The sequence below is a fragment of the Heptranchias perlo genome, chromosome X (genome assembly GCF_035084215.1).
Source record: "Heptranchias perlo isolate sHepPer1 chromosome X, sHepPer1.hap1, whole genome shotgun sequence".
NCBI lineage: Eukaryota > Metazoa > Chordata > Chondrichthyes > Hexanchiformes > Hexanchidae > Heptranchias > Heptranchias perlo.
The window spans coordinates 24,488,242-24,514,592 of record NC_090370.1 but is presented as its reverse complement, the minus strand read 5'-3'; the positions used below and the strand labels follow the sequence as shown (position 1 = coordinate 24,514,592).

At 45.4% G+C, this 26,351-nt stretch overlaps 2 protein-coding genes and 2 long non-coding RNA genes across 4 annotated transcripts; 2 read left to right on the top strand and 2 right to left on the bottom strand.

The window, feature by feature from the left end:
- The first annotated feature begins 1,290 nt into the window (after window positions 1-1,290).
- LOC137307089 (uncharacterized) lies at window positions 1,291-4,867 on the top strand. Its single transcript, XR_010959026.1, has 2 exons — window positions 1,291-2,225; window positions 4,460-4,867. It is a non-coding gene; the product is annotated as an uncharacterized lncRNA (long non-coding RNA).
- Window positions 4,868-12,190: 7,323 nt separating this feature from the next.
- Window positions 12,191-12,502, bottom strand: LOC137307088 (histone H4). The gene has a single exon (XM_067976419.1). The coding sequence runs from the start codon at window positions 12,500-12,502 to the stop codon at window positions 12,191-12,193; it is 312 nt and encodes a 103-aa protein (XP_067832520.1).
- Window positions 12,503-13,508: 1,006 nt separating this feature from the next.
- LOC137306984 (histone H1-like) lies at window positions 13,509-14,150 on the bottom strand. Its single transcript, XM_067976347.1, has 2 exons — window positions 13,971-14,150; window positions 13,509-13,877 (listed from the first exon to the last, which is right to left on the bottom strand). The coding sequence occupies exons 1-2, from the start codon at window positions 14,148-14,150 to the stop codon at window positions 13,509-13,511; spliced, it is 549 nt and encodes a 182-aa protein (XP_067832448.1).
- Window positions 14,151-16,622: 2,472 nt separating this feature from the next.
- On the top strand, window positions 16,623-22,144 carry LOC137306866 (uncharacterized). Its single transcript, XR_010958953.1, has 3 exons — window positions 16,623-16,870; window positions 17,499-17,585; window positions 21,954-22,144. It is a non-coding gene; the product is annotated as an uncharacterized lncRNA (long non-coding RNA).
- Window positions 22,145-26,351: the final 4,207 nt, after the last annotated feature.

Below are 26,351 nucleotides of genomic sequence, written 5' to 3'. Positions count from 1 at the left end.
TCCCTTCGATAACAAGTCAAACCGTCTCCTTCCATTTCAGTCCCACACCCGATTCTATCTCCCCACATATCCCCTCCCAGACGGGTTCAGCGTTTTACAAACACCTTATTCTAGCTCATTTGGAGAATCTCATATGTTGGGGTTTGAGTTATGACGCGGAGTTTCTCCGCCAGTGTTACCGTCTCACAGAGACTCTCGCCCTGAATCTGTGAAAAGAAAATGACCATGAACTGGGAGTGGAGCCGAACACATCCCCAGTTACAGTGAGGCTCGGACACCCCATTCTCTCTGTTTTATATCAGACAGTATCCCACCTTCATGTCCAGCACTTGAGAGAGAGACTGTCAGTCTTACACTTCCTATCAGTGTGTTCATATCACCCTCAATAACTGTATCCAACCTTCATATACAGCACCAGAGAGTGAGAGAGAAAGGGAGACAGATACGGTGACAGAGCGAGCGGAGAAGCACAGTGCCACAGTATCAGTTCCAGACCGACCTGTAAAGTTGCGTTTTATCCAGAAAATCCCGTTGGAGAGACAGAAGATGCATTCTTATCTCTCACTGATGTACCAGAGACGGACACACTATTAATCCCACACTCAGGGACAGTACAGAGAGTGACAAAACAATGTGGGCCGAATGTAACCCTCTCTTGCCTGTTGTACCATATTCGGTTTTGCAGATCAGGTCCGTTCGTTATTAATCTCAGTGGCCGAGAGTTTCACTCTGATTATATTAATCTGGGACTGTTGCTGTCTGATATTAATCCTACACGGTCCCATCAAATACACCGACTCCCGCTTTCCTCCCATGTTCCTCCAGGATTGGTTTGAGAAATCCTCCCTCTAGTTTCGGGTTCACGCGTTACTTTATCAGTAAAGGGACCAAGAATAAACAGAACCCATTGGCTCATTTCACAGCCGTCCACGTTATCTCTGATTGCCCCTTTACCATAAAAAGATACCGAGAGAAACAGCAGGGATGGAAACATCCAGTTGAATAGTGAGAGATTGTAAAGTCAGTCTGGATTCCAGCGATCGGCACCGGTGGAATCCCATCTGTTTCCCATTCTGCTGCCTGTTCCTGCACTGCCTGTGGACCCCATTCCCTCTGACCTTTCCCCCACTTCCTTTGCTCAGACTCTGAAAAATTCCAATTGGGGAAAGTTTCCACCGATTTTGGTATTGCGAATTACACCAGATATCTGCGCATGCGTGACTCAGCCCCGCCCCCAGCGCTGCTTGCTGGTGAGCAGAAGAGCGCATGCGCGCTCCCCTCCCCCAGCTCGGCCTGTGGGCGCCATTTCCTCAGTGAGCGGAAGAAGATGGTTAAAATCAGCCGGGAATGGAGAGATCACGGCCCCCGGGGGAAGGGAGCAAAGAGCAGCCTCGTTACAGCAGCTCATCGCTTCGGGACCGTGTCCGCAGATGGGCTCAGAGATCGGCATTGAGTCCGGGGGCTGTTTGTAAGAGGCGGAGTGGATCAGGAACTGGTCCCGGAACATGGAGTGAGCGGGGGAAGGGAGAGGGCATTCTCCGGCTGTGTGTGCACAGGGTGTGTCCAGGGTGAGGGAGACAGAATGGGAAGAGCAGGTTGTTTGAAATCATTGCTGCTTTCTCTCCAAAACCAGTGGTGAATTGTTCCTGGTTTAGTTCCAGTCTCACCCTGTTTATTGTGATTGGACAGTGAACAGTGGAAACAGAGCCGGACAGTCAGGATATCGGGAGTTTTCCAAAGAGCATCTATTGCAGGCACCAGGTGACAAGTGTGAACACATTTTAAATAGCGGCTGTTATGTTTCGGTTGAACGGTTAGTTCCATGGTAGAGGGTATTAGAAACCTGACCTGCACAAAGGTCCCTGCCCCATCGGGTAGTGCCATTCATGGATCAGTGCAGGGGTTGTGTTGTGTCTGGATGTCACCAAATTATTGTCAAACAGCCCAACACACCTGGTGTGCAGAAGCTGAGAGCTGCAGTACTGCAGTGGAGTCAGACACTGACACTGTTTGTATCGCTGGTTTTCATTTGTGGATATTACAATGATTATTAACGGAGAGATTCAATTGATCACTTTTGCATTTTCCACTTCACCTGTTCTTGAGTTACAAGAGATACTTTTTCTTCCTGCAGTCAAATCCTTGAAGGACCCAGAATCAGTGTGATGTTTATTCCACCCGAGCCACAAGGAGCAGTCAGTGCAGCCAGCTCCTTCTCACACACAGTAAGTACATTATCACTCACAGAGCACAGAGACACAGACAGGTCATCAGTCCCACAGTGGAAATAGTCAGTCGCACACTGACCCCAATCCAACACTCAAACAGAGCAGGAGAGACAGACGTAATTTCCATTTCACAACGACTCAGTACTGCTGACCAGCAGATAAATAATTCCCAGTCCAAAATCACACCCAGTATCAGATTGAAAGGCACTGTGTCAATCTCTCTTTAGTTCAGCCTTAGCTACAAATTAAATACCAGATAGAACTGACACATGGCACTGATTGATAGGTACAGAATGAATCACAATAGTGTGCTCCAAGATTCAAATTAAATACCAGCCCACAACTCACACACATTATGAGTTTAAAGATGCAGTATTCATGCCACTATTGTACACTGAGATACAAATTAGATACCAGTTCAGATGTTACCCATTTTTGACTCACATATATGTCCAAAAACTTCATAGTGTCAGAATGAAATGTGCAGTTTCAATTCATTCACTGCAGACTGAGGTACACATTAGATACCAGTCCAAAATTCTCATACAGTATAAGACTGAAAGAGAGAGTATCAAACCCATGAGTGCAGACTGAGCAACACATCACATACCAGTCCAAAAATCTCAGTGTCAGGTTGAAAGATACAGTATCAATTCCATAAGTGCAGATTGACCTCCACATTATATACCAGTCCAAAATTCGCATAATGTATCGTACTGGAAGATACAGTATCAATCCCATTAGTGCAGACTGAGGTACACATTAGTTACCTGTCCAAAAATCACATTGTGTCAAATGAAAGGCACAGTGTCAATTCCTTTATTGCAGACAGAGGTTCACAACAGATACCTGTCCAAAAATCTGGTACAGTATTATTGTGAAATATATAGTGTCGATGTGATTAATACAGAATGACCTACACGTTGCATATCAGTATAAAAATCTCACACAGTATTCGACTGGAAGATACAGTATCAATCCCATTAGTGCAGACTGAGGTATACATTAGATACCAGTCCAAAAGTCACATTCAGTGTCAAATTGAAATACACAGTATCAACTCCATTAGTGTAGACTGAACTACACCTTACAAACCAGTCTAAATATATTACACAGTATCTGACTGAAAGGTACAGTATGAATTCCATTAGTGCAGACTGAGCTGCACATTATATATCGTCCAAAAATCTCATACATTATCATACTGAAACATACAGTATGAATCCTTTTAGTGTAGTCTAAGCTACACATAACAAAGCAGTCCAAAAATCCCTCGCTGTGTCTGACTGAAAGTTCGAGTGTCAATTCCATTGGTACAGGGAGAACCACACATCACACACCAGTCCAAAAATCTCATTCAGTGTCAGACTGAAACGTACAGTATCAATTCCATTAGTACAGACTGAGCGACACCGAACACACCAATCCAAAAATCTCATTCAGTGTCAGACTGAAACATACAATATCAATTCCACTAGCCCAGACTGAGCTACACAATAAATACCAGTCCAATAATTCCACAGTAAAAGGTTGAAGTGAACATTATCTTCACAGAGATTAAGATACAATCACACAGCAAAACTCACACACGTTGTTTGATTAAAACAAAATCCAAAAGCGTATCCATATTTACACATTAATGCCGGACAAAAGATTTGCATACATTTGTGAATTAAAGACACAGTTTCAAGCACCATACTGTAACCTGAAATAAGAATACAGAACAAATCCAGACTTGCACTTTTCCCAGAGACTGAGTTACAGAATGAATCCCATACTGAGATAAAATACCAGAGATTGAGAGATACCGAATGAATCCCACACTCACAGACAGCACCCAGAGATTGACAGATACCAAATGAATCCCACACTCACACACAGTACCAGAGATTGACAGAAACAGAATGAATCCCACTCTCACGTACAGTATCAGAGACTGACAGACAGAGAATTAATCTCGCACTCTGATACAATCTGACATCTACTGGCCATAAGTGAGAACTGTAACAGAGTGGAACAAATTCACATCATCTGTCGTTGTCACAGATTCAGGACAATGTGCAATGTGAGGAAATAGTTTCTCTCTGTAACTTCTACTCTCGTATTTTTTCATATTTTGTCAGTGAAAAATTGGACAATTGATTCATAATAAAGTTTTTGTTTTGCTCATTCGAAAGTTGCTCCATTATATTTTACTCTACATTGCGCAATATTTCTGTCTGATTTCTCAGGACACGATTTATATCAATCCAAATAAACCGAACTGAAACACAAATAAAAACCGAGCGCAAATCTGGAAGTTTGAACGGCGACCGTCAAAAGTGAAAGGGACAAATTATAGAAAAACTTAAAACCGAAAATGCTGGAAAGACTCAGCAGGTCCAGCAGCATCTGTGGAGAAGGGAAGCTCGGGTTGAAGGTTCAGGGCTATGACCCTTCCAGAGATCAGAAAGGTTAATCCGATATAATTTAAATAAGGAACGGGAATCAGCAGACGGAAAACCTTCAGAAAATCAATGAATTTCACTGAATCCGAGCAATTGTGTCTCGTATCCACCATTCAGATCAGGGCAAATAATAATACAAAGGAACAGAGTTAAATTCAACGATATGGGGGAAATAAATGAATTTTAGAATTATTTTTACATGAATTAGACCCGTTTGTGTTTTGGAAACACTGTCCCTCTGAACATCATCAAATTCAGTTCCAGTCTTGGTGTTTCTGAATTCAGCATGCTGGGATTCAAACCTGTTGGAATTAACTGCTTGGAAGGCAGCTATACTCACCATTCTAGCGCCTTATTTCACCAGGAGGGAGAAGTCGAGTGTTTCTGTGGAGTTTCGGACTGAATTGCTCCCTTTGGGTTTCTGGCACTTTAATCATAGACAATAAATAGTTCCCAAACATCAGTCCCTGAACAGACACAACAAGCTGGTGGAATTTCTCATTTATAGATATTAAATAAGAGGATGGCAAAAGCGAATAGGAAGAGTCATAGTCATAGAGTTATACAGCACGGATAGAGGCCCTTCGGCCCATCGTGTCCGCGCCGGCCATCAGCTCTGTCTACTCTAATCCCATATTCCAGCATTTGGTCCATAGCCTTGTATGCTATGGCATTTCAAGTGCTCATCCAAATGCTTCTTGAATGTTGTGAGGGTTCCTGCCTCCACAACCCTTTCAGGCAGTGAGTTCCAGACTCCAACCACCCTCTGGGTGAAAAAGTTCTTTCTCAAATCCCCTCTAAACCTCCCGCCTTTTAACTTGAATCTATGTCCCCTTGTTATAGAACCCTCAACGAAGGGAAAAAGCTCCTTAGTATCCATCCTATCTGTGCCCCTCATAATTTTGTACACCTCAATCTTGTCCCCCCTCAGCCTCCTCTGCTCCAAGGAAAACAAACCCAATCTTCCCAGTCTCTCTTCATCGCTGAAGCGCTCCAGCCCTGGTAACATCCTGGTGAATCTCCTCTGCACCCTCTCCAAAGCGATCACATCCTTCCTGTAGTGTTCGGAAGAAGTCACCAAAACAATTAGGGAAGCAAACAGGAACCAGGAAATCAAATTATCAAGGAATATAAAAAGAAATAGTAAATTATTCCACTGACACAAAAATATCAAAAGGAAAATCAGAATATCTTGAGTGCCACAAAGTGATGCACGAGATAAACTCACAGATAACGTCAGCGAAATGGCAGAAATATTGAATTGTTACTTTGTCTCAGTATTTACCCGGGAGATTAACAGGGTGAATACGTTAGAGGAAGAGGTCAATAAAGATATCAAGGCATTTAAGTTAGAAAGCATGGTTCAACTCCTGGTCCAGAGAGATTGCATCTGTGCATATTAAATGAAGCAAGGATAGAGATAGCAGAGGCATTGTTACATATATAGGAAAAAATCATCACAAAAAGGAATAGTGCCAGAGGACTGGATGACAGCGAATCTGATTCTTACATTTTAAATCAGGTGATAAAACAAGTCCAGGCAACTATAGACCAGTTAACTAAAGGTCGGTGGTTGGATTGATCATGGAATCTTTTACTCAATGATGCAACAGAAAAACATCCAGAAACCGAAAATATAATAAAACAGTTTGACAGAAGGTTTGACAGTTTAAATTACAGTTCAACATAACTTATTTGCTTTTCAATTCTATTCCGCTAGAAATAAACCCCAGTGCTTTGTTCGCTTTTTATGGCATTATCATCCTGTGCTGCTACTTTTAATGATTTGTCAATCTGTACCCCGAAATCCCTTTGCTCTTTTACCCCATTTAGACTCTTATTTTCCAAGCAGTATGTGGCCTCCTTATTCCCCCAAGCAAAATGCACCACCTCACACCTTTCTACATGGAAATTCAATGGCCATTTACACCGCCTTTCGGCAAGCTTATTAATTCTTCTTGTATTTTGTCGCATTCTTCCTCAGTGTAGGCTGCATCCCCTAAATTAATTACAAGAATTTAACACAGCATTACAACTAATGTTTGGTCCAACAGAATGTACTTGCAGCTCGTCTTCATTCCCAGTTTTTCTAAATCCCACTCGTGCAATATAATGTGAAGAATTAGTTTCTGTTCTGTCCCTCTCTCATCTGCAAACTTCACTGTCCCGGGGTTTGGGGACATCTACTGGCCGGAAGCAGAACTGCAACAGTTCGGAACAAATTGCTGAAACCGGACAATGTGCAGTGTGAGCGTGTTTGTGATTGGTGGCAGTTATTAAATCTGATTGGATATTTGAAGAAACCAATCAGAGAGTTACAGTTAATAATTATTATGACCTCACTCCCAATGACCCAATCACAATCATTAGCTTCCCCCATCCTTCATTACCATAGGGCTGTGGGGACTGCCTATTTAATCCGAGCTCGGAGCGGATTTGGGTCATTTCTGGGTCTGAAATTGAGTTTGAAAATGCCTGAGGACAAGAAAGCAGCTCCCAAGAAGGGCGCCAAGAAAACCTTGAGTAAAGCACCAGCCAAAGGCGGCAAGAAGCGGAGAAAGTCGAGGAAAGAGAGTTACTCCATCTACATCTACAAAGTGATGAAGCAGGTTCACCCCGACACCGGCATCTCCTCCAAGGCCATGAGCATCATGAACTCCTTTGTGACCGATATTTTCGAGCGCATCGCAGGTGAGGCTTCCCGCCTGGCCCATTACAACAAGCGGGCGACTATCAGCTCCCGGGAGATCCAGACCGCCGTGCGCCTGCTGCTGCCTGGGGAACTGGCCAAGCACGCCGTGTCAGAAGGGACAAAGGCGGTGACCAAATACACCAGCTCCAAGTAAAACTCCACAATGAAGTGAAAAAAAAACAACGGCTCTTTTAAGAGCCACCCACAACCTCTCTGAAAGAGCTGCATTTCCTATATATTACTAAGGATCATTTTATTGCAGCAATATTATTATTCCAATCGAAAAGTGACTCGAACGACCCCGTTCAAATCCCTGGCCCCAAAAATGAACACGAGTTTATCATCCGCTCCTTCCTATTTGTTTTGTTCTTAAAGCATTACTATTCTGGCCTCTCATCCCCTTTATGACCCCCTCAGCAATTCCGTTCTATGAATGCAGTTTCTGAAATATTTATGGACTGACGTGAAAGTCCCCAGATTAACAGTAACCCCACCCCTTGTAGTAACAGCGGAATCGGGGCAGAATGAGAGCTCTGTCCGGGTCCCTCTTTTCACAGAAGCACTCCCGGCTCTGAGAAGGGACCAATCTGTAACGTTTCACTTTTCTAAACACTAAATTCAAATGTGTCCTTTCACGGAATGCTGTGAATGGGGCTTTAGTCCGGTCCGGTGGCGTTTGAAAGCGATGGTCGAATGAGCCATAATTTAAAGCAGATTTTAAAACAGAGCGAGCGATTAGTGACGGGGAGCGCTGAATAAGACAAGATAAAAAGAACGGGTTTAAAATCTTGTGCTCAGGGCGACATTGATCGAAATCCGATCCTTCACTGCACTGAAATTGGCGGGCTTTTTGTAATTCATAAAATTCCTGGTCTGACCGTTGAGGCCGGTAAATCGCGCCCTCTTCGAATTTCCAGCTATCTGATTGGTTAATGAAATAGGCAAATGAGGTGTAATAAGGAACAACCAATCAGATGATCTTTCAGTCTCTCAGAAGGGAAAATACAGAAGTCATTCTTCATTCTTTGTGAAAGTGTTTGTGAGATTGTGGAAATGTCTGGAAGAGGAAAAACCGGCGGTAAAGCTCGGGCCAAGGCCAAGTCTCGCTCATCCCGGGCCGGACTGCAGTTCCCTGTGGGCCGTGTTCACAGGCACCTGCGAAAGGGGAAGTACGCTGAACGTGTGGGTGCCGGAGCCCCGGTCGATCTGGCCGCTGTGCTCGAGTATCTGACGGCTGAAATTCTCGAGCTGGCCGGCAACGCGGCCCGGGACAACAAGAAGACCCGCATCATCCCCAGACACCTGCAACTCGCCATCCGCAACGACGAGGAGCTCAACAAGCTCCTGGGACGGGTGACCATCGCTCAGGGCGGGGTGCTGCCTAATATCCAGGCCGTGCTGCTGCCGAAGAAAACCAGCAATGTGAGCACCAAGAGCAAGTAAAGCGGCCAAGATTTAATCTGATATCCCAAAGGCTCTTTTCAGAGCCACCCACTGTATCTCTGAAAGGGCTTGTTACTGACTGAAGAGAGTCAGGAATCAATTTAATAAGGACTCAATTTAATAAGTTCTGGTCGCCACACTACAGGAAGGATGTGATCGCTTTGGAGAGGGTGCAGAGGAGATTCACCAGGATGTTACCAGGGCTGGAGCGCTTCAGCGATGTTTGTTTTCCTTGGAGCAGAGGAGGCTGAGGGGGGACATGATTGAGGTGTACAAAATTATGAGGGGCACAGATAGGATGGATACTAAGGAGCTTTTTCCCTTCGTTGAGGGTACTATAACAAGGGGACATAGATTCAAGGTAAAAGGCGGGAGGTTTAGAGGGGATTTGAGAAAGAACTTTTTCACCCAGAGGGTGGTTGGAGTCTGGAACTCACTGCCTGAAAGGGTTGTGGAGGCAGGAACCCTCACAACATTCAAGAAGCATTTGGATGAGCACTTGAAATGCCATAGCATACAAGGCTACGGACCAAATGCTGGAATATGGGATTAGAGCAGACAGGGCTGATGGCCGGCGCGGACACGATGGGCCGAAGGGCCTGTATCCGTGCTGTATAACTCTATGAACTCTATGAATTATTATTCCGATTCGAGAACTAACAATAACTTGTTGATTACAAATGATCCAGATCGGTCTGTTGAAGTACTCGCTTCCGGACAGCAGATGTCGCCAACCTCCAATAGATTGATATTTGCAGTTTGTGTGGTGAATGAGACAAAATATCAAAATTGTCATTAAACTGGGCGGGTGGGATACAGAAATACCAGGGACGTTTGATCATCGGCATCAAGAGGCATTCTGTTGTGTTCCACCCAATATTATTTACAGTCTCATCCTCCGACAACACTTGCTCGGTCTGTGTTATTTTACCCAGATTTGTGCAACAGAAGCTGACTGATGTGTTGAATATTGTGTCAGCGATTGCTGAATCAAGAATGTGAGTTAAATTTGCCCGTGTTGTTGGATGTGATTGAGGGATTGATTCTGACCCTGTATCAGTTACGAGTGTTAGTGAATGTAACACGAATGTTTTACACTGCTTCTGATTCTAGCGCTGATAGAGAGCAAGACACACTGCCTTTCGATCTATTGGTTCGAGTTGCATTGAAACAGCCTCTGCCACTATATCTGCAGGGGAGAATAGACTGAAACGTTATATGATCCGAGTCTGATTCCTTACATCCAGCATGGGTTTCAGGTCCCGTCCGATTGCACCTGTCCTTCAGTGCTGGACTCAAATGTCCAGTAAAGTGTTGGAGTGAGGCTTGAACTTTGAAACCCCTGACTCCGACATTCGAGTGTTTCCAACCGAGCCAAGCTGACACGACATTGGAAATGAGAACTTGTATCTCTCGTGCTTTCCACGAGTCCCTCTCTGTCCATATGTCCCAGTAAGTTTGACACTGGGGGTGTATGTCCCTCATGTGAAAGAGTGGGGTCGGAATCAGAACTTTCTGCAGCTGTTTGCCAGAACTTTCTCTGTCCGAATGAGGCACTGGTGGTGATGAGAGTCAGTCTGGTGGAATTCACCTCCCTCCAGTCCTGCGTGTGTGTGAAAATGAAACTGTCTCCGTTTCAAATTCCTCATGTTGGTCAGTCTGGAATTGGCACTCCTCTCTGGTGCTGAATCTTCGTCCAAAATGAACAGCAGCTGTTTCTGCCATAAAACGTAGATCGGCTCTGTTCCCATCTCTCTGCTGTTATGATGGGCCAACAGATTGTCAGGCCTTGCGTCTGACATCCGCTCCCTCCCCTTTATGCATTTCCCATTTAATCAAATTTCTGTGAACTGCACGGCCCTGCGATTTCAACCCCAGAGATCAGAGCTCTTTCCTTTGCTGATTTGGTGGCTCTGAAAAGAGCCTTTGTTGCACTTGGTGCTGAAGGCGGGTCGGGTTTAAGCGCGCTCCCCGCGGATGCGGCGGGCCAGCTGGATGTCTTTGGGCATGATGGTGACTCGCTTGGCGTGGATAGCGCACAGGTTGGTGTCCTCAAACAGCCCCACCAGGTAAGCCTCGCTGGCCTCCTGCAGGGCCATGACGGCCGAGCTCTGGAAGCGCAGGTCTGTCTTGAAGTCCTGAGCGATCTCTCGCACCAGGCGCTGGAAGGGCAGTTTGCGGATGAGCAGCTCGGTGGATTTCTGGTAGCGGCGGATCTCCCTCAGAGCCACAGTGCCGGGTCTGTAGCGATGAGGCTTCTTCACTCCGCCTGTGGCTGGAGCGCTCTTCCGGGCCGCTTTGGTCGCCAACTGTTTGCGAGGAGCTTTCCCGCCGGTCGATTTACGCGCTGTCTGTTTGGTCCTGGCCATTTTCTGAACAGATCTCAACACAACCTGAGACACAGAAACTGTTAATAGCGAGCCGGCTCTGGGGCTGCATTTTAAAGTGTCTGTGAGGAACCGCCCCGGGACTGTGATTGGCTGCAGACCGACCCCAGTCAGGGAGGGACCGCCCCTGGCCTGTGATTGGCTGTATTCCGACCCCCAGTCAGGGAGGGACCGCCCCGAGACTGTGATTGGCTGTATTCCGAACCCCAGTCAGGGAGGGACCGCCCCTGGCCTGTGATTGGCAGGTTTGAACCGAAGTCTGACAGTCAGAACGAAACGGTGGGAGGTCTTGAGCCCCAATTGGCTGAGCTGAAATTAATCATCAATTTCAAAAAGCCCGCCAATTTCAGAGCATCAGATAACAGTTTGAAGAAAATCTCATTTCCCTCCAGCAATTTAAGAATCTCTCTCTTTATAATCTCCATTATTTCCTACTCGTCAGCACAAATCTCAGGCTGTTTCACATTCCGGTTCATTCTCTGACCTGTCTGTAAACGGGCGGGAATAAAGTCCCGGTCATTGCTTTCCGTCGGAAGCGGGACAAAGTCCAGCTTCGATTTCAAAAATCCCGCCAGTTCCGGCCCGGTGAACGGCTCCTCAAACAGAAACTTCACATCGAACTGATATTTGAATGAGGGCAAGAAATAAACACCGAGCAGAGAGAACACAGCGGGAGAGAGAGTGAGGAGGGATTTTACTGAGCGGAGAATGTAATGTCTGTGGAAAGACTCTGCATCCCCGCCTGTTCATTTATACCGTGAAACCGGGAATTCCGCTCCTTCTCTCGGGATGGCCGAGAACCCCGGCCGTTTTTCTGATCTCCCTGTTACGAGTGCTGGAGAAATCTCCCCATATTAATAGAATATCGGAAACTACTTCCCCACCCCGAGATCGTCCCACTCCCCCTTCCCAGGTCACTGCTCTCTCTGTGAGGCGGTGGGTGGCTCTTAGAAGAGCCTTTGTTTTGTGTTTGGTTGGAAAGGATCGAGTCGTTCAGCCGCCGAATCCATAGAGGGTGCGGCCCTGCCGTTTCAGAGCGTACACCACATCCATGGCCGTGACCGTCTTGCGCTTGGCGTGTTCAGTGTAAGTGACCGCGTCCCTGATCACATTCTCCAAGAAAACCTTCAGTACCCCACGGGTTTCCTCGTAGATCAGACCCGAGATCCGCTTGACACCGCCACGGCGAGCCAGGCGGCGGATGGCTGGTTTGGTGATCCCCTGGATGTTATCACGAAGCACTTTTCGGTGCCGCTTGGCACCACCTTTGCCCAGTCCTTTGCCTCCTTTACCTCTGCCAGACATGATAATTCTTCACTGAAATGAACAGCGAACTCGTGCTGGTTCCCTTTTTTATGCAGACTGCCCCGACCTGACTGAAACATGCACAGAGTGAAAGTGGGAGGGGAGGATACAGAGTGAGAAATTAAACAGGGAGGGGAGGAGACAGAGTGAGATATTAAACAGGGAGGGGCGAGAGAGTCAGAGTGAGATATTAAACAGGGAGGGGCGGAGACAGAGTGAGAAATTAAACAGGGAGGGGCGGAGACAGAGTGAGAAATTAAACAGAGAGGGGAGGAGAGAGTCAGAGTGATGGACAGGGCGGAGAGCGGTCTCTGATCTTCCAGCTCCAACTCCAGCTTTCTCCACCCGCCAATTTCAAACCGTTCATCGATAATAGAACCGAAACACAGCGCTCCGCACAAACCCTTACAGACTCGGGCTTCATATTCAAGGATTTACAGAAACCCGGAGCTTTTAAATAAGCCCCGTTACAATTATCAGCCAGTAATATTCCTGCCTAAATACAGTCCCTTCTGTAACTAGTCAACCCGCCTGCTTCCATTTCCGTCCAAGACCCGATTCTATCTCCCACACATTCCCTCCCAGACGGATTCAGCAGTTCACAAACACATTATTCCAGCTGATTTGGAGAATCTCATGTGTTGGGGTTTGAATTGTGATAGCGGCGGATCTCCGCCAGTTTTCCCCTGTCACGGACCCTGGCCATGAATCTGTGAGAAAAAGAATGAACTGGGACTGGAGGTGAACACGCCCCCAGTTACAGTGAGGCCCGGCCCGGGTATCCCATTCTCTTTATTTTATATCAGACAGTGGGAGTGGGGCGGGGGTAGGGAATGTCAGCGAGTCACCAGGACCCTGGGTTTATTGTAAATGATTTCAATCTGAAATCTGAGCCCGGCCCCGGGACAGGAATCATCTGATTCCGGGATCAGCTCTTTTCTGAGAGACGTGGGTGGCTCTGAGAAGAGCCGTTGGGTTCAGATGGTCACAAGTTGCACTTGATTTTTTACTTCTTTTTGCCTGCTGCTTTCTTCGGTTTGGGCTTGGCGCTCGGATTTTGTACCTTCTTCGCCTTCGCCTTCACTGGCTTTGGGGTCTTGGGCTTCTTCACAGCCGCTTTCTTCTTAATTGGTGATTTCGCCGCCTTCTTTGTGGTCGATTTCTTGACAGCTGTTTTCTTGACAGCTGTTTTCTTGACCGCTGGTTTCTTGGCCGTTAATTTCCTGGCCGCTGGTTTCTTGGCCGCTGGTTTCTTGGCCGCTGGTTTCTTTCCGGGAGATTTCTTGGTTCCTTGTTTCTTCACCTTCTTTCCCACTTTTTCCTGGGCTTCCTTCTTAGCGACTCTGAAGGAGCCCGAGGCGCCCGTGCCCTTGATCTGCACCAGGGAGCCTTTTTCCACATTTCTCTTGATACTTAATTTGATCTGGGTCCGGTGCTTCTCCACATCCAGGCCTTTGGTGGCCAGAACCTTCTTTATCGCGGCCAGGGAAAACCCCTTGCGATCCTTGCAATCCGCCACAATCTTGAGGATCTGTTCGCCCAATTTGGGACCGGCTGTCTTGGGTCGGTGAACCGCCTTCTTCTTCTTCGGAGCATTGGTTTGAGCGGCGGCGGGAGGTGCGGTTTCGGCGGCTGCAGTATCTGTCATGTCCGGGACTCTGAAGAAAATCTCTCTGACAGTCAGAGCTGGGTCAGAAATGAAACGAGAGGCGGCGGCACAGAGCAACTTAAAGGCCCAGAGCGGACGGGGCGGAGACACCCTGCTGTCAGCTCTCGGCACCTCCAGCCACTCTGTGTTTCTCTCTCCTCTTAAACTACCCGATTCTAATTATAATCGGGCACTCCAGAGTCCCAGACTAGCCCCTTCCCATCTCCAACACCGGAATGTTTGCTGTCGAAAAACTTTCACCGGAATTAAAAGCACCAGTTTCGATTTAAACCCGTTTCATTGCTGCATTGATCGCGCTCTCTCACCCGATCGCTGACATGATTTCTGTTTTTCGGCTGAAATCTTGAATTGAACTAAAACCGTACCTTTAATTTTCACTTCGGGTCTCGGCAGGGGAGGAAGGCGATGCTTTGACAGGGATTTTTTTAAAATTTTACTCAAAAGGGACTCGGACATCCGGCGATGAGACCGGCCACACAAACACAGTGGCATTAATCTAAACCGCCCGCCCATTGAACACACTCTCTCTGACACAATGTTCACATCTGTACACAATTTTACAACACCAAGTTATAGTCCAGCAATTTTATTTTAAATTCACAAGCTTTCGGAGGCTACCTCCTTCCTCAGGTGAACGATGAGGAAGGAGGTAGCCTCCGAAAGCTTGTGAATTTAAAATAAAATTGCTGGACTATAACTTGGTGTTGTAAAATTGTTTATAATTGTCAACCCCAGTCCATCACCGGCATCTCCACATCACATCTGTACATTCACAGGACAAACTGTTCGCCAGATTGACAATTCCCGGGACAAGCTTTCCTCCCCGCTCGGCCTGTGCTGCGGATTCTCGGGGGTTGGTTGTAGTTTCCCAGCTCAGTAACTGTTAAACACTCTGAGGCCGGCGCTCCTCACAGTCTCTGGTCTCCAGATTCAGGGACAGGAGCCAATCACAGCTCTGGCTGTGATAATCCATATCTGCTTTTACATTATTGTATTGTTCGCACACAGAAATATGTTTGGTTAAGTTGAAAATTCAAATTATCCGCTCTGGGCTCCTCCAGTCTCTCTGTGTTTGCTTCTCCTGCTAAACTGACTGACAGGCAATAGTAACTGGCGTCCGATCCATCCCATTCTCAACACCCAGAGACGGCGAGTTACTGAATAAATTCAACACCCACAGACAGTCCGGAGTCAGACTGTTACAGGCTGTTTCTCGCCACCTTTACTTTTCGGCGGATAAATGCACCGTCAGACCGGCTCATATACAGTAGAAGGGAGAGTAATCGTCTCACCAACAGCACACAGACACAGAATCAGTCTTTCACATTCCATCAGTGGGTCTACATTACGCTCAGTAACAGTGTCCCGCATTGATGTGCAGAACTAAAGAGAGAGAGAGAGAGAGACGGACCGGCTGATAAACGGACATACAGAGACACAGTCAGACAGACGCAGAATCAGTCTCACACATCCCATCAATGTGTCCGTTTCACGCTCAGTAAACATTATCGCAGCTTCATGTACACCGCTAGAGAGAGAGAGATACAGACAGGCACAGTATCAGTCTCACACTTCCCATCAGTGTGTCTGTATCATGCTCAATAACAGTATCGCACCTCCATATAAAGTACAAGAGAGACAGAGAAACTGAGCTGTAATGAACGGTTTTCACCCAGTAACAAATAGGGAATCACTCCATTCCAATTGCTATTCCAAGGTTGAATGACAGAAGATGCAGTCTCATCTCGAACTGATCTTATTCCAGAGACAGGCACGTTATTAATCCCACTCTCAGGGACAGTGTCACACATTTAATCCTCTCTTGCATATTGTACCCTCTGTAATCTTGCAGCAGAGGGCCGTTCAGTATTACTCTCAGTGACCGAGAGTTTCACTCCGATTGAAATAAACTGGGACTGTGGCCGTCAGATATTCATCCTGCACAGACCCAGCAAATACACCGAGTCCCACTTTCCTCCCATGTTTCTCCAGGATTGGTTTGAGAAATCCTCCCTCCAGTTTCGGGTTCACGCGTTACTTTATCAGTAGAGGAACCAAGAATGAACAGAACCCATTGGCTCATTCCACAGCCGCCCAAGTTATCTCTGATTGAACCTTTACCATCAAAAGATACCGAGAGAAACAGCAGGGATGGAAACATCTCGTTTAATAGTTGGAGATTGTAAAGTCAGTCTGGATTCCAGCGTTCGGCACCGGTGGAATCCCATCTGTTTCCCATTCTGGTGCCTGTTCCTGCACTGCCTGTGGACCCCATTCCCTCTGACCTTTCCCCCACTTCCTTTGCTCAGACTCTGAAAAATTCCAATTGGGGAAAGTTTCCATCGATTTTTGTATTGGGAATTAAACCAGATATCTGCGCATGCGTGACTCAGCCCCGCCCCCAGCGCTGCTTGGTGGTGAGCAGAAGAGCGCATGCGCGCTCCCCTCCCCCAGCTCGGCCTGTGGGCGCCATTCCCTCAGTGAGCGGAAGAAGATGGTTAAAAACAGCCGGGAATGGAGAGATCACGGCCCCCGGGGGAAGGGAGCAAAGAGCAGCCTCGTTACAGCAGCTCATCGCTTCGGGACCGTGTCCGCAGATGGGCTCAGAGATCGGCATTGAGTCCGGGGGAAGGTCAGGGGGAGTCCGGGGGCTGTTTGTAAGAGGCGGAGTGGATCAGGAACTGGTCCCGGAACATGGAGTGAGCGGGGGAAGGGAGAGGTCATTCTCGGGCTGTGTGTGTACAGGGTGTGTCCAGGGGAAGGGAGACAGAATAGGACGAACCTGCTATTTAAAATCATTGCTACTTTCTCTCCCCAAACCAGTAGTGAATTGTTCCTGGTTTCGTTCCAGTCTCACTCTGTTTATTGTTATTGGACAGTGAACAGTGGAAACAGAGCCGGACAGTAAGGATGTGGGGAGTGAGACAAAGAGCATCAATTGAAGGCACCAGTTGAGAAGTGTGAAGGACACAATTTAAACAGCGGCTGTTTGGTTTCGGTTGAACGGTTGGTCCCATGGGAGAGGGGATTAGAAAGCTGACCTGTACAAAGGTCCCTGCCCCATCGGGTAGTCCCATTCATGGATCAGTGCAGGGGTTGGGTTTTTTCTGGATGTCACTAAATTGTTATGAAACAGCCCAACACACCTGGTATACAGAAGCTGAGTGCTGCAGTACTGCAGTGGAGTTAGATACTGACACTCTTTGTAGCACTGGTTTTCACTTGTGGATATTCAAAATGATCATTAACAGAGATATTAAATTGATCACTTTTGTATTTTCGACCTCACCTGTTCCTGAGTAACAAGATATAATTTTCTTTCTACAGGCAAATCCTTGAACGACCCAGAATAAATGTGATGTTTCCTCCACCCGAGGCAGAAGGAACAGTGCGGCCAGCTCCTTCTCACAAACAGTAGGTACATTATCACTCACAGAGACACAGACAGGTCATCAGTTCCCACACTGATCCCAAGTTCGTGAGACACATTTTCAATCCAACAGTCAGACAGAGCAGGTGAGGCAGACGCTGTTTCCATTTCCCCCGAACTCAGTCCCGCTGACAGGAAGATACAAAAATCCCAGTCCAAAATCACACTTTCAGATTGAAAGGCACTGTTTCAATGTCACAATAGGGCAACATTAGCTCCGAATTAAATACCAGATAGAAATCACACATGGTACCCGATTCAAAGGTACAGAATGAACCCCAATGATGTCCCTCGAGATTCCAATTGAATACTAGCCCAGAACTCTCACATGTGAGTTTAATACATGCAGTATCGATTCAAATAGTGTATCATGAGAAACAAACTGCAGGCAAGTCCAAAACTCATGTACATTATCAGATTGAGAAATGCTGTGACAGTGTAACCTGAGAAACAAATTAGAAACCAGTTTATAATACACTCATTGTATGAGATGTAAAGATACAGTATCAATTCTATAAGTGCAGACTGAGATAAACATTACATACCAGTCCAACAATCTCATATAATATTAGATTGAAAGGCACAGTATCGATTACAATAGTACAGACTGAGCTGCACATTATGTACCAATTCAAAAATCACTTTCAGTTTGAAGTATATATTATCATTCACAATATTACAAAGAAATATAGATTTAATAGTGGTCCAAAAAGCACACAAATTATCTGAATAAAAACGTCCAGCACCAAATCCTAAAGTTAATCCATATTTACCAATTAAATAATGAGAAAAACTATTTAAACATATTAAAGCTACAGTATTGTATGCCACAATATAATCTGAGAGAATAATTATAGACAGACACAGAATGAATCCCGCACTCATATATGGTACCAGAATTGACAGATACAGAATGAGTCCCACACTCTCATAATGTACCAGATACTCGCAGATAAAGTATGGATCCCACACTCACACAGTACCAGAGACTGAGAGAGACAGAATGAATTGCAAACTTGGAGTTTGAGAAACTGCACATATATAATGAATTCAACACACACACACACACACAATATTAGAGACTGTATAAAAAGACGGAAACCCACACTCACACACAGTACCAGAGACTTACAGATACAGAATTAATCTCTCAATCATATAGAGTACCAGATGACTGATTCAATCCCACACAAACATACAGTATGAGAAATTGCATATTTAAAATGAATTCAACACCCACATGCAATACTGGAAACTGACAGACACAGAATGAATCCTAAACAGTATCACGGAGTGAGAGATACAAAGTGAATCTCACAGTCACCTACATTCGTGCAGGCTGAGTTACAAATTACGTACCAGTCCAAAAATCTCAGTGTCAGATTGAAAGATACAGTATCAATTCCATTAGTGCAGATTGAGCTACATATTATAAACCACTACAAAAAAAATCTGATACTGATTCAGACTGAAATATACAGTATTCCATTCATGCAGACTGACCTACACATTATATACAAGTTCAAAAATGCCACCATATCAGTTTGGAAGATGCACGAAATCACAGTTGTGTTCACATCGAAGCAGATTTAAGAGTAGCCCAAAAAGTGCACTCATTCTCTGATTATAACCTACAGCATCACATTTTAAAGTATATGATTATCTACCACTTAAATACTGGGAAAAATTATTTATACATTTAGGTATGAAAGATACAGTTTTGAACGCCATATTCTAAACTGAGATACAAATTAGATACAGATAAAGAATGAATCTCATACTCAGATCCAGTGCCAGAGACTGACAAATAGAATGATTCTCACACTCACACAATGTTCCAGTGATTGATAGATACCGAACAAATCCCACACTCACAGACAGTAGCACAGACTGGCAGATACAGAATTTATATCACGCAAAGACAGTATCAGAGATTGATGGAAACGGAATGAATGTCTCACTCACATACAGCATCAGAGACTGAAAGATATGGAATGAATCCCAAATTCACACACAGTGCCAGAGACTGACAGGAACAGAATGAATCACAAAGTACCACAGTCAGACAGATACAGAATGAATCTCACTTGCATACAGTACCAGGGACTGACGTTTTTAGAATGAATCCCACACTCACACACAGTACCACAGGTTGACAGATACAGAATGAATCTCAGTCACATTATTGCAGACTGAGTTACACATAACAAGCCAGTCCAAAAATCTTATAGTGTCATATTGAAAGATAATGTTTGAATTCCATTAGTGCAGACTGAGCAAAACATTACATAGCAGTCGAACAATTTCATACCGTATCAGACTCAAAGATACAACATCAATTCCATTAGCATGCACTGAGCTACATGTTACACACCAGTCCAAAAATCTCATACAGTATCAGACTGAGATACAGAATTAATTCTATTATTATAGACTGAGTTACACATTATATACCAGTCCAATAATTTCACCGTGAACAGATTGAAAGGTACATTGTCATTCACAATAGAGTTCAGAGATTAAGATGTAACACTACTCCAAAACTCACACACATTGTTTGATTAAAGAAAATCCATAAGTGTGTCAATATTTACAAATTAAACACTCGACAAAAAAGCATGTACTTTAAAGTATTAAAGATATAGTTTCAAATAAAATAATATAAACTGAAATCAGAATACAGAGTGAATCCAGACTTGCACATTGCCTCAGAGACTGAATTGCAGAATGAATCCCACTGAGATAAAGTAGCAGAGAATGACAGATACAGAATGAATCCCATACTCACAGACAGTACCAGAGAATGTCAGTTACAGAATTAGTCCCACACTCATATATAGTATCAGAGAGTGACAGATACAGAATAAAACCCACACTCATATATAGTATCAGAGACTGACAGATGCAGAATAAACCCCACACTCGCACATCGCACCGGAGACAGACAGATTCAGAATAAAGCCCACACTGGCTTACAGTACCAGAGAGTGAAAGATACAGAATAAACCCCACAAACATGTACAGTACCAGAGACTGACAGGCACAGAATGAATCCCACATGCACACACAGTACCAGAGACAGGGAGATACAGAATAAATCCCACATTCGCATAGAGTACCCGAGACTGACAGATACAGAATGAATCCCACAATCACGGACAGTACCAGAGACTGACAGATACAGAATAAACCCCTCACTCATGTACAGTAACAGAGACTGTCAGATACAGATTAAATCCCACACTCATATACAGTACAAGTGACAGGAGATAAAGATAAAACCCCACAATCACACACAGTACCTGAGACCGACAGATACAGAATAAACCCCACACTCACACACAGTACCATAGACAGACAGGCGCAGAATGAATCCCACACTCACACACAGTACAAGAGACTGAGAGATGCAGAATGAATCCCACTCTCATGTAAAGTACCAGAGACAGACAAATACAAAATAAACCCCACACTCATACAGTACCCGAGACAGACAGATACAGAGCAAACCCCACACTCACACACAGTAAAAGAGACAGACAGATACAGAATAAATCCCACACTCATGTACAGTACCAGATACCAACAAATACAGAATAAACCCCACTCTCATATTCAGTACCAGAGACTGGCCTCTACTGGACGTAAGCGAGAACTGTAAAAGAGTGGAACAAATTCACTTTGTCTCGTGGTTGCAGAATCAGGACAATGTGCAATGTGAGGAAAGTTTCTGTCTGTAACTTCTACTCTCGTATTTTTGCACATTTTGATCGTGAAAAATGAGGACAATTTATTCATAATAAAGTTTTGTTTTACTTATTCAATAGTTGTGAATTTTCCCCGTTATATTTCACTGTACATTGCGCAGTATTTCTCTCTGATTTCTCAGCTCGATTTACATTACTCCTCTCCCCCGTTTAGACTCTAATTTTCCAAGCAGGATGTGGCCAACTTGTTCCCCTGGCAAAATGCACCAGCTCACACCTTTCTATATTGAAATTCAATGGTCATTTACACGGCCGTTCTGCAAACTTACTTTGTTGCAGTCTTCCTCAGTATTGACTATAACCCCCTAAATCAATTATAACAATGTAACACAGCATTACAACACACGACAACGCAAAATCGTCGAGCAGAAATTGATAGCCAAGTTCCGCACCCATGAGGACGGCCTCAACCGGGATCTTGGGTTCATGTCACGCTACACGTTACCCCACCAGCGAACAAATGTTATCTGTTTTTAATATAATGGGTCATTTGCTGGCTTTCTCTGCCTTCCTGATGTTTCTGCCTCTCTCTGTTTTTTTTTCCTGTTTGTTTTTTTGTTGAATGTGTATTCGGGGGTTCTGCAGGTGACACCTCTCTGTCTGAACACGGTGATTGACTTGGCAACGGGCAGTTGCAGGGGCAGTCTGTAAACACCATGTATTGTTCTATATGTATAAATGCGTAGGCTTCAAGGAGCTCCTGAACATTTACCTGAGGAAGGAGGAAGCCTCCGAAAGCTTGTGAATTTAAAATAAAATTGCTGGACTATAACTTGGTGTTGTAAAATTGTTTACAATTGTCAACCCCAGTCCATCACCGGCATCTCCACATCATTACAACTAATGTTTGGTCTAACAAAATGTACTTGCAGCTCGTCTCCATTCCCAGTTTTTCTAAATCCCACTCGTGCAATATAATGTGAAGAATTAGTTTCTGTTCTGTCCCTCTCTCATCTGCAAACTTCACTGTCCCGGGGTTTGGGGTCATCTACTGGCCGGAAGCAGAACTGCAACAGTTCGGAACAAATTGCTGAAACCGGACAATGTGCAGTGTGAGCGTGTTTGTGATTGGTGGCAGGTACGAAATCTGATTGGATAGCTGAAGAAATCAATCAGAGAGTGAAAGAAACAGGGATGTCTTTAGGGATGTCTCACTGCTGTTATACAGGACCTTGGTGAGACCACATCTGGAGTATTGTGTGCAGTTTTAGTCTCCTTATCTCAGGAAGGATGTCCTTGACATGGAGGGAGTGCAACGAAGGTTTACCAGACTGATTCCTGGGATGGCAGAACTGACGTATGAGGAGAGATTGGGTCGACTCGGCCAGTATTCACTCGAGTTAAAAGAATGAGAGGTGATCTCTTCAAAACATATAAAATTCTAACAGGACTAGACAGACTAAATGCAGGGAGGATGTTCCCGATGGCTGCAGAGTCCAGAACCAGTGGTCAGAGTCTCAGGATACGGGGTATGCAATTTGGAACCGAGATGAGGAGAAATTTCTTCACTCAGAGGGTGGTGAACCTGTGGAATTCTCTACCACAGAAGGCAGTGGAGGCCAAGTCATTAGATGTATTCAAGAATGAGATAGATATATTTCATACTGCTGAAGGGATCACGGGATATTAGAGCCAGACCTTTCAGGAGCGAGATTAGAAAACATTTCTCCACACAAAGGGTGGTAGAAGTTTGGAACTCTCTTCCGCAAACGGCAATTGATACTAGCTGAATTGCTAAATTTAAATCTGAGATGGATAGCTTTTTGGCAACCAAAGGTATTAAGGGATATGGGCCAAAGGCGAGTACATGGAGTTAGAACACAGATCAGCCATGATCTTATCAAATGGCAGAGCAGGCAGGAGGGGCTGAATGGCCTGCTCCTGTTCCTATGTTTCTATATGGGGAAAAAGCGGGAACAGGGTACTGAGTTCGACGATCAGCCATGATCATTTTGAATGGCGGAGCAGACCCGAAGGGCGGAATGGCCGACTCTTACTCATATTTTCTATGTCAGGTGGCATCACTCTCATCCGTCCAATCACAATCATTGCCTTCACCCATCCCTCATTAGCATAGGGCTGTGCGGCTGCCGATTGAATCCGAGCTCGGAGCGGATTTGGGTCATTTCTGGGTCTGAAATTGAGTTTGAAAATGCCTGAGGACAAGAAAACAGCTCCCAAGAAGGGCGCCAAAAAAACCTTCAGTAAAGCACCAGCCAACGGCGGCAAGAAGTCGTAACTGACACAGGAATAGAATAATTCCCTCGCTCACATCCAATAACAGACAAATGTGATTCACTGATTCAGTAATCGCTGACACAATAATCAACACATCAGTCAGCTTCTGCTATACAAATCTGGGTAAAATAACACAGACCGAGCAAGTGTTGTCGGAGGATGAGACTGTAAATAATATTGGGTGGAACACAACAGAATGCCTCTTGATGCCGATGATCAAACGTCCCTGGTATTTCTGTGTCCCACCTGCCCAGTTTAATGGCAATTTTGATATTTTGTCTCATTCACCACACAAACTGCAAATATCAATCTATTGGAGGTTGGCGACATCTGCTGTCCGGAAGCGAGTACTTCAACAGACCGATCTGGATCATTTGTGATCAACAAGTTATTGTTAGTTCTGGGATCGGAATCAAGTCCTTATTAAATTAATACCTGACTCTCTTCAGACAGTAATCAGCCCTTTCATAGATACAGTGGGTGGCTCTGAAAAGAGCCTTTGGGTTATCAGATTAAATCTTGGCCGCTTTACTTGCTCTTGGTGCTCACATTGCTGGTTTTCTTCGGCAGCAGCACGGCCTGGATATTAGGCAGCACCCCGCCCTGAGCGATGGTCACCCGTCCCAGGAGTTTGTTGAGCTCCTCGTCGTTGCGGATGGCGAGTTGCAGGTGTCTGGGGATGATGCGGGTCCTCTTGTTGTCCCGGGCCGCGTTGCCGGCCAGCTCGAGGATTTCAGCCGTCAGATACTCGAGCACAGCAGCCAGATAGACCGGGGCTCCGGCACCCACACGTTCAGCGTAGTTCCCCTTTCGCAGGTGCCTGTGAACACGGCCCACAGGGAACTGCAGTCCGGCCCGGGATGAGCGAGATTTGGCCTTGGCCCGAGCTTTACTTCCGCTTTTTCCTCTTCCAGACATTTTCACAATCTCAAACACTTTCACAAAGAATGAAGAAATCCTCCCGAACTCGCCCTTTTTATACCTTCTGGAGGAATACAGTGGGGGCAGTTGTGATTGGTCCAACTATTCGCAATCTCATTGGGTTGTTCGTTGAACCAATCAGAGAGCTGCTTTATGCACCAATCAATAGCCGGCAATGAGAAAGGGGCGGAAAATACCAAACTGAACCGTTCATGAAATTTGAAAAGCCCGCCAATATATTTCCAACACAAGAAGCGGATTTAGTAAACAATGTCGCGTAAAGACAAAGATTTAAAAATCTCTCTCCTTTTACTCTGTTACTCCACATTTCCCGTCACAACTTCCAAAATCTTTTCCAATCCGGTTAAAATCCGGCTTCATTCACCGTTCGCTTTCAATCGGGCGGGAATAAAGCCCCATTTTGTAACGGGACAGATTCCAGCTCAATCTTTGTAAAATTAACAAACAACAGATTGTGGATTGATCCCTGTTCACAGGAGCTGCAGCGCGATCGAAACCGGAGCCGAGACTCTTGGTGTAAGAAGTCGAGCAGTGACAGAGTCTTTAGACTGTTCTGCACTCGGTGTGAACAGCCTTTCGGGAATGCTGCTTTACAAAGGATTGCGGTTCTGAAAGTGATATTCCCGAATAATGAACAAACAAAGGTGAAAAGGAGAAAGAAATGACTGAAGTGTAATCCACCGCCTTAAAACGGCTCTGACGGGGCAGATGCGGGGGAAGGGGCGGAATATTAGCGGGAATGAGAGGATCAGGGACACGTTTTTGGTTATTGGAATTAAATAAAAAAGCGATCCACAGATTATACCGGGCAGCGATTGAGAGAATCTTACAGATTTCAACAGAAATTTCAAAAGCACAAGAACATAGGAACAGGGAGTCGGCCATTCAGCCCCTCGTGCCTGCTCCGCCATTTGATAAGATCATGGCTGATCTGTGATCTAACTCCAGATACCTGCCTTTGGCCCGTATCCATTAATACCTTTCGTTGCCAATTAACTATCTATCTCAGATTTAAATTTAGCATTTGAGCTCGTATCAATTGCCGTTTTCGAGAGAAAGTTAGTATCAAACTATTTACAGTAAAATGATTCCATACAGAGGTGTCGGTACAGCGTCTTCAGAGAGACTGTGGGTGGCTCTTAAAAGAGCCTGTGTGTATAATTTTTTTTCAGTTCATTGTGGAGTTTTACTTGGAGCTGGTGTATTTGGTCACCGCCTTTGTCCCTTCCGACACGGCGTGCTTGGCCAGTTCCCCGGGCAGCAGCAGGCGCACGGCGGTCTGGATCTCCCGGGAGCTGATGGTGTGGCGTTTATTATAATGGGCCAGGCGGCAAGCCTCACCCGCGATGCGCTCGAAAATGTCGTTCACAAAGGAGTTCATGATGCCCATGGCCTTGGAGGAGATGCCGGTGTCGGGGTGAACCTGCCTCATCACTTTGTAGATGTAGATGGAGTAACTCTCCTTCCTCGTCTTTCTCCGCTTCTTGCCGCCCTTGCCTGGTGCTTTATTCAAGGTTTTCTTGGCGCCCTTTTTGGGAGCTGCTTTCTTGTCCTCAGGCATTTTCAAACTCAATTTCAGACCCAGAAATGACCCAAATCCGCTCCGAGCTCGGATTAAATCGGCAGTCCCACAGCCCTATGCTAATGAGGGATGGGTGAAGGTAATGATTGTGATTGGGTCATTGGGAGTGATGCAACGTAATCTTTTATTTTCATTCTCTGATTGGCTATCTGAAGAAACCAATCAGATTTAGTACCTGCCACCAATCACAAACACGCTCACACTGCACATTGTCCGGTTTC

Coding starts and splice junctions, on each gene's coding strand:
- LOC137306984 (XM_067976347.1), bottom strand. CDS start 14,150: ATGACAGATACTGCAGCCGCCGAAACCGCACCTCCCGCCGCCGCTCAA. Junction 13,878..13,970: donor CCCTGGCCGCGATAAAGAAG/GTTCTGGCCACC, acceptor TCCCTGGTGCAG/ATCAAGGGCACGGGCGCCTC.
- LOC137307088 (XM_067976419.1), bottom strand. CDS start 12,502: ATGTCTGGCAGAGGTAAAGGAGGCAAAGGACTGGGCAAAGGTGGTGCC.